Consider the following 9,073-nt stretch of genomic DNA (forward strand, 5'->3'; position numbering starts at 1 on the left):
TAAAATAATAAAATAATAATAATAATAATAATAATAATAATAATAATAATAATAATAATAATAATAATAATAATAATAATAATAATAATAATGGTAAAACAATAGTAATAAATAGTAATGATAATAAGAACAAATGGTAATAATAAATAGTAATAATAAATAATAGTAATAAGTAGTAATAATAAATAATAACTTTGAAAAAATGATCAGTAAATATATGGGACTATCATATTTTATATTTTTGTGCAAGAAAATGGCTGTAATGAAAATGCATTAAGGTGACACAACAAAAAAAACTGCATCGATTGATTAGAAAGTCAGTTCAGAAATTATCTAAATTGTCAACGGTGTCCTTCTTAGTGCAAACGGCTCGAAATCGATTTTCTTTATCGTAACTTACTTTTTGTATGTTTACTACTTCCAATTTAATTAATATAAAACGAAGTTTGAACTTTTATAATGAGTAACCCTGTGCATGTGCCTTTGTCAAAATGCAGCAAATCACTCAATTCATAAATTGACTGCATCTTGACAAATGAGTTTAAGAATTTTAATAATCAATCTGAATATTTATTCCTTTATTTTCAAAATAAGTGTTAGTGGAACGAATTGAAATTCAAACCTTCTTCGATTTTTGCGCAATTTCCTGATCAATTAACCAATAATTATGCCTTAATGAAGCAAGTTTTAAACAAGTTTGGTTTCGTGAGCCAACTCCATTGTCATTATTTAATCATTTCATCTAGAACATCTTTTGATCTTTCTTTGTAATTTTTTTCCAGAGTTATCAATACAGTTCAATTTAAATCCTTTCCATTCAAACTGCAAATGTGTCTTGTCAGCAAAAATTTGTTGAAGTTAAAATTAAAAGCAACAATCGGCTTTTGATCTTAACAATTCAGAAATGGTCAGAAATCTGATTAAGGTCAATAATTAGCAGGTGATCAAAGTTTTTTGCACTTATTTCAATCTCAATCTGCTTGCAAATTTAAAAAAAAATCAATACTAGTCCTACTTCATTGAATAGAAGCAATTCTAATTGCACCAATGATTAATCTTTGCTAAGTTTTCTTCATCGTTATGAGCAGCTGTTTCCCTTAAATGAAATAAATAATGTGGGAAGTAAAGCAGTTAGTCAGCTTTTTTTAAAAATTAAAATCTTGGAAAATGCAAATAACCATAATTCCAAAAAATTCATTTACAACATTTAAAATGTCAGCAAAATTTCAATCAAATCAGAATACAGTACCTTTGACCGACATCCTTGGGAATTAACGGTGTTGTCATTACCAACTTTTTGCCGGTGGAGATATTGGATATCTTCAGCATATGTCACAATTTTTGTCGCACATGGAAGCTCTCCAAATTTAGGGCGAAATCAGGAAAATAAAGTAATACCAACTAGGATGTAGTGTTAATTAAAATTTAGTAAAGGTTATTAAAAGTACACATTAACGGACATAAATATTTACCTATCATTATTATCATATCTACGAAGAAATGTATTCATACATTTTCTTGAATTTACAATCTTTTAAGAAAGAAATAAGATTTTGCAATGCCCATTTGCATCAAAAAATAATCATTCATTATGTTTTCATTTCCTCAAGAATTTAGATTGTTCATAAATTTTCAAACAATCTGAATATATGCGATACAAAGTGACAGGATGGTAACTTTATCGATCTTTTGTCATTTTTATTTGAATGTTAAGACTTATCAAGTTCTAAACTTTTCTGCTAAGGTCACCTGGCCAAGGAAGACTATTTAATAGTTAATTAATTATACAATTCGTAGAAATATTATTGAAATGAAAGTTTTCTGCAATAGCAGCTGCAAAGTTCGAAGAATTATAACTATTAATGGTCAAAAATTCAAATTAGTGAACATGTTAGCGGGCTAATACCTTCCGAAAGTCAAAAATGTCAGTGCTATCTTAAAAATTCATTCATGTGACCATGGCCTGTCTACAACATCAAGTAATACGCAAATTTGGTTTATTTTGTTACCATAAATATCATTATTTCCTAAAATTTTGCTTATTGTTCAGAATTTAATCTATGGTCACGGAGATTTTTCTCACAGTCAGTAGTATCACAATCAAATTTTGTTGCAAAATCCGAAATAATGTACCAGTTATGATCTTATTTCGAAGTTTAATGAAATCAGTAACATCTTTAACATTTAAATGAATTGTTAGCTGGTAGAATTCTTGTAGTTTTTAGCAAACAAATAATCGAAATTCCTAAACCGAAACTTATTGTAGTCTTAAGTAAAGTAAATTCACCTTGTGACAACAATAGAATCCATTAGTGATAAGCATTAAGCACAAAAATGGTGAAGCAATGATTGAAATTGATCGCTGAAACTAATATTCGTGAAAAATGCAGCAAATTCATAAAAACCACTGTTGAAATTCATAAATCAGAGGCAAGTTGTCGTTTGGAACGTATCATCTGATTGTTACACGGATTCCTCGTTAACAAATGATTACCTTGAGGACCATCTTGAGCATTTCAAGTAAACTAAGTGCCTCAACTGAAAATCAAGTAGTCAGCAAAATTTAAATCTCTCAAAACAAAAAGTCTATATGAGGTATTTATTGAGGTGATTTATGAATACTAATTGATGCAGTACTTTCCATATTATTCTTCTTAACAAGGATTACATGTCACAGCAGTCAAATGTAACTTTTTTATGCTTTTGTAAAGATTTGAACGCTAATTTTATTTCCTTTTTAAAATGAATTCAACCCGATATAATTTGAATTTGAATTAATCTTAGCTAAACACAATCATCTCTCTATTTAATAATGTATGGTAAATCCATCACTTTCACGAATTTTCATTCCTATCAAAACTGCTACTTTTACAGGTTGCACAGTTACGGCCAATTTGATATAACAGTTACTTACCAACCACTCCAATGGTATTTCAGGTTCCTATAGTAGTTTAAGGTCTTAATGATATTTTAAATTCTTGTAATAATCTATGGTCACTGCCCTTTCAAAAGATTGGTCATTATTTCATCAGATTGGCCATTATAGAAAATCTAACGTACTTTGACTTCATCATTTCACAGTTCTTTTCAATTTTACACTTTACCACTCTTACCTTTTATTCTTTCTTTGATAACAATGTTTATCAAATCATTACCATTCTTCAACATTATGATACAAATCTTTTAAAACCATACGAAAACTTTTATACTTTAACTTGTCTCATTTTGATTACAATACGTCTGATAATGTCTTCCTTCTTCTCTGTCTTAAGGTATTAATTTTTTTAAGGCATGGAGTCTTTTATACAATGATAAGAACAATGAGAGAGTAATTTAATAAGCACTAATTATCAATCATTTTGAATATTATACGAAAATTTCTGCAACAAAATAGTATCAGCTAAATCATTTAGCCTATTGCTTCGATGTTATTTGTTTTTCAGTTATCGAAAATAATGAAAAATTATGTACTAAAAATACCAGACCATCTAATGAACTGATCTGTTATCAGGATTACGATAGTGTTTGACTTATATCTAAGTATGAAGAAATTTTACATTATAACTGGTCACCTTAACCTGACTTGTTTCACCATTAGACTTCTTTTTTGCTGAGAATTGAAACTGGCTATCAAAATTTCATTTTTTGCAACAATTTGCTGTTTCCCGCAAAACTGTTTGTTATGACAGCGATTGCTGGAACAACTTAAACTGATGAGCGTTAAAAGTTCGTAAACTTTGTTCCAAAATAAAATTCTGCCAATATTAGCAATGTAATATTGATGTAATATCATTAATTAGGTAAGTAATGCAAAAATTTACTGTTCAATAATACTGTTAAAGTAAAATTGCACAGCCATACATAAGATTGCTCAAAAATCAATTCATACTTTACAGAAACTATTGCACAGATTATTCAGATAACTATAAAACCAAAGATAAAAATGGTAGTTTACAATGATGCATGCATTGTTGTTGCATTCTAATGACATGTAAAACTGAACAAATAAATTTTAACAATACTTCATTGAAAACATATATTAATGCGCTTTTTGGACCACTAGCTAGGTAAAAAAAAAACAATCTTTCCTGTGCTTTTTTTAAAAAAAAAAAGAAAATCGCAGTGAGTACATCTCTACTAAGAAATCAATTCTTTGGCACTTTACAGCACCAAACATTTCCGATTTTGTTGATTTCGACACCAACATCGAATTATTTCATAATTTTTGGGAAATTTCCGAGGTTGCTTAACAAACCAATGAATAATTGAAAATAGTTTTAAAAATGTTCTGACAATTTAATAATTAAGATGTAAGAGTAAGATTAAGTGAACACCATAAACAATAAAGTTGTGAATTTCGCTTTCAGATAAAAATTTCACTGATTTACAAAGGTAAGTTTTAAAGTAAGTAATAAGAGAGAGGAGGAGGTGGACAGTGGGAAAGAATGGATTTCCATATTCAAAAATTTACATCAGACTGGATGGAAATATCCAACAGTTTCGTGTGTTTCTCTTTTTAGGTTGCATGTCGGGAAACTTTGATGTAATAATTAAGATTACGAGATAGCAACTAAATAAAATTACAAAGAAGCCCCAGTATCCAGTAGGCGACTTGTTTACACTAAATTTTTGCTTAATTCTAATCTTACAGCCATTAACGCCTTAGTATGGATAACTTTACTCAATTTATTCATTGAAATTTTTAGTAGTCGAATCGCTCTCTTCAAACAAAATTGGTGCTTGTTTGTTTTGTTTTTTTGTTTTTTTTTTTTTTGTTTGGAAAATTGCAAACAACAAGAACATTCAGCAACATCATGCACTGTTTTTGCATGCAAAAATTGCAAACATCCCGTGGGGATAACATAAATTTAATGCATTCATCGCATTTATCAATCAATCTTCTTGTGATAGATTAATTATTGTCTTTTTTCTACCAATTAACTAATTAATACTGTTTGCAATTTTGGCGAAATTTCGATCATCATATATTTTTTTTAATGGAAGAAACAACAAAAAAAAAAATCGGAATCAGATTAGCGAAAAAGAAAAGCAAATTTGAATTCTAAAGGATTGTTTAGCTGGATCGTATAACGTTGTAATGATTTTTAGCTTGAAAACTGAATATTAATTAGTTTTTTTTTATTTTTTTAGAGACTAGATTAATTTTTTTTTCTAGAGGTTGGATTAAATTTAAATTAGATTAAACTGCTAAGAATTAACATTTTCGGAAAATCATTCATAGAGACTCTTTTTTTTCGCTTCAATGGACATTTCTACAACATTCTCGACCTTTAAACCTCATTATTTAACAACTTTCTCTTTCGTCATTTCATGTTATGTGTGTTTATCATTTTGGCACAATTATATTTTCTTCATCCCACAAAAAAGTACCATTTTCATAGTAAACAATGAAAACTATCACTTTTAATTTTCTGCTTACCCAGCAAATTTTTGTAGCAAACGAGTAGTAGTAGTAATAGTAGCAGTAGTAGAAGTAGTAAATTTAAATATGATAAGAGGGATGAACTATGGAGAATTTGAGGAACAAATGGTTACCAAATGTGCGAGCAGATGCTTGGAAAATTTGCTCCTTAAGTCTTTTTTAATATGCTAACCATGCTAAATGTATGGCTTACACTTTATAAATGCTATTAAAAACTCTGTTTTTTTTTATTATTTTTTGTCTTTTCTAAAATGTTCAGTGAAAGTTAATCAAAATTTCTGAAACGGTGAAAATGGTTTCTAGAAAGCACATTTTCAGTTTTATTGTTCCATTTAGCAAAAAACAGAATAGATTTTCTAAATGGTCACTAATGGCTAGCTATGTAATCAAAATATTAATTGCATGATTGAAGTTCGGGATGATTGTTTGCTTACACATTTAATTCATAACTTCATTCATAATTTTTCAGAATCATTAAATCATTTCTCCCGCTCATATTTCTTTTCATTTTTTTTTTCTTTTTGAAGCGTGATTTCTTATTTTATTTGCATATTCTGATTACGTCAATTACAAACATTTTTTTTTCCAATTTAGCAGACGTATAAACGCTCCTTCATCAGCAGAATGTTAGATAATATCATGTGAAATCACCCATCGATATGTCAACGGAATCTGCAATTCTGATTAATGTTGATCAGTCGTCAACTAGTGATGCGGATGCAATTAATAATCCGGAAGCTGGATGTGATGATACTAATTCCGGTGATTCTAATTCTACTTTGTTGAAGACTGAAAAGTATAGTCTACAAACTCATAATTTTGACCAAGCATTGCTTAATGCTAATAAAATGGAACAAACTGACTTTCAAAATCGTTCCATTGGTGCTGCCGATCCAGTGCTGGAATCATCCAAATTACTCAGGAAACTTTCCGAAGCTTTTGGTATGTCCATTTTTCTCTCTGATCTCCTTCAATTATGATCTCGAATCTCATTATGTTTCTATATTTAATGCATTAGATAAAAGTAATCTAACAATAACACAATTCTTGGAGGTTGTTTAGTTGCTTGTTAAAGAACTGAAAGTCATATTCTTTTAGATCTTCAGATGACATTGTACTTAGAGAAATCTGAATGCATTTACTTTCTTCCTATTGTTAGTGTAGTGATAGTTTGCTTCAAAAGTCGAAAATTTTATCCTTTTTCTCAGAAAGTGGCAATCAGAGAAGAAAATAAATTCCTATTGTGGTTTTGTTTTGTTTGTTTTTTGCCATTGTTTTTCCATAAATTCAAAAATTGCTTGGGAGAGTTTTATTATTTTACAACTGAAAGTTTAACAAACTCAAAACGATAGTAAAAGAGAATTGTACAGTGTATGCAAATTATCTTCTCTAAAACCAGTATTATTGGAAACATATGGTTTCCCTGTTGAAATGACACAATGCCAAACATGATGATGAATACGCACAGATAGTACTACAACTGATATGCCAATTTTCGTTCTCTTATTGCAACTATCAACTATCGTTACTCAGCCAATATTTGATCATTTTTGATTTTTAAGGTTTTTTTTCTGTAAAGTAATTGAAGTTAGCAAAAATGTTTAAGATAGAATTTACAATAGTGATAACAACAATAATAGATGAGGTGTAGAGATAACACGGAAAAGCATAAAAGGCGTATTTCTTGATGGTATAGTTGGTGCAAGAGTAAATGCTGAATCATTGAGTTGCTATGTTAAGAGGAGAAAAAATTCGTTTTCAAAAAAAAGTGTATTCATCGTTTCAGAAGAGCACAATATACAATTTTCATTCATTCCTTGCAAATTTGTATGTTCGATATGTGAAGATTTTTCTTCCAACCTATTACTAATTCTAATTCTAATTCTAATTCGAATTTTAATTCCGGGAGTTACAGTGCTATCGTATTAATAGTTATCACATAGTTCTCAATTTACAAACATCAAATACTGCTGGACTATTCAAAAATTGGATGAGAAATGCAAGATGAATTGCAAGTATCGAATTGCAAACAACGAACAACTCCAGGATCAGCAAAATCGAATGAAGAAGTCTATGTCCATATCATGTTCCGATATTCTAGCTGCAAATGACTTTGTTTCTGTTTTTCACGACATTCTACTGCATAGTTCGCAATGCGGTAACAACAATTCAGGCTCATCATCCTGTCATCCAGAAAATTGTTGCTTATGCAACCGATCATCATCAAATTTCCTTGATCCATTGTATGCGATCATTTTACCGCCCACTTCTAGCACCACTGATTTAATGTATCAAAACTTTGAGAAAGCCAATTGTGGTACAGATCTCGATGAACAAAGCGTCTATATCGAGAGCAGTCGAAATGATGACGATGAACAGAGTGGAGAATTAAAAATGCAATCTAATTGCCGACGAGTTGGTGATGCATTACGGAAGAAATTACAAATTTATCTAAAATTTTTATCAACTCATAAAGCTCTGAGAAAATGTGAGAATTGTTGCCATTCGCTGAAAACTGCATGCAAATCATTCCTGGATTCTACTTGTATCACTTTCACCATCTGGCATTTGTGATTTGATTAGTTGCGTTCTTTTTTTTTTTATCATTACTTGTTCTACAAACAGTTCAGTGTAAACATTCCTTATTGTTATTGTTTATACATATTTTCAGCTTCTAATTTATTATTGGTCACTCGGGATACTTTTGTTTACCAGAAAATTGCCTCGAAAAATCATCTTCTTCATCCAGTGTACCATTATCATAGAGCAATTTATCGTAGGGCAATTCATACCAACATCTTTTTAATGTCTTCACTCAGAAATGCTTCGTAATATTGATGTCCTGCAATGTTCTCTTTTTTTTTAAGCTGATTTTTTCAGCGCTGCAATTCTGGGTAAAATTCAATATTAGCTGTGAAGCAATTCAAACAAAATTGCGATGAAATTATCGTCAATTTAAATGTACTTTAATCATTTAAAATTCGTGATGAGAGCTAATTTGCTTATGAATTGCAATTTGAAAGAAATTGCTTTGTGAATAATTTTTATTTTAGTAAAAATAAAAGAATTCATTATTTTTAGGAATAATCTGGAAGGGATGGAATTATTTGAGAGATAATTAGGAATTTTTAGTTGTTTGAAAATTACTTCAGAGCACAAAAGGAGCTTTCAACTTATGTGAGGCCATCTTAAGTTATCAAAAGTGTCCAATGTTGCAGAAACCACTCAATCGATCCTTCAAACCAATTCAAGTTTTGCTAAGACAATGTTGCAAATTAGCATTGTGAAGTATCTGATAAACTTTCTGATAAACTGTATTTTAATGGTGGAATTGTATAACAGCTGCATAATAGATGCTAAATAATTAATTTGTAATAAACTGACTCATTAAACTTGCGATTTTCTGCAAATATCAAGAAACAATCATGTTTTAAAAGGTAATATTTGACTCTTGAGAATAAGTTAATTAAATTTTAGTTTAATAAAAAAAAAAGGTTTTATTTCAGTGCAACGAATCGAAGGTAAAGGTATTGTTCGAAGAGGTGCATTGAGGCAAAAGGATGTTCACGAAGTCAAGTATGATTTCTATTTTTTTTTTTTTTTTTTATTTTTAATAGTAGTTATTTGTAA

General features: G+C 29.5%; 2 protein-coding genes across 2 annotated transcripts; both read left to right on the forward strand.

The window, feature by feature from the left end:
* Positions 1-6,102: 6,102 nt before the first annotated feature.
* Positions 6,103-6,423, forward strand: LOAG_10110 (hypothetical protein; the record flags this gene model as incomplete). The annotated part of the gene is made up of 1 exon (XM_003145637.2): positions 6,103-6,423. The coding sequence occupies one exon, from the start codon at positions 6,103-6,105 to the stop codon at positions 6,421-6,423; it is 321 nt and encodes a 106-aa protein (XP_003145685.2).
* Positions 6,424-7,447: 1,024 nt separating this feature from the next.
* LOAG_10111 (hypothetical protein) lies at positions 7,448-8,017 on the forward strand (the record flags this gene model as incomplete). The annotated part of the gene is made up of 1 exon (XM_003145638.2): positions 7,448-8,017. One exon carries the CDS (start codon positions 7,448-7,450, stop codon positions 8,015-8,017), a length of 570 nt encoding a protein of 189 aa, XP_003145686.2.
* Positions 8,018-9,073: the final 1,056 nt, after the last annotated feature.

This window comes from Loa loa (assembly GCF_000183805.2).
Source record: "Loa loa unplaced genomic scaffold supercont3.44, whole genome shotgun sequence".
Lineage (NCBI taxonomy): Eukaryota > Metazoa > Nematoda > Chromadorea > Rhabditida > Onchocercidae > Loa > Loa loa.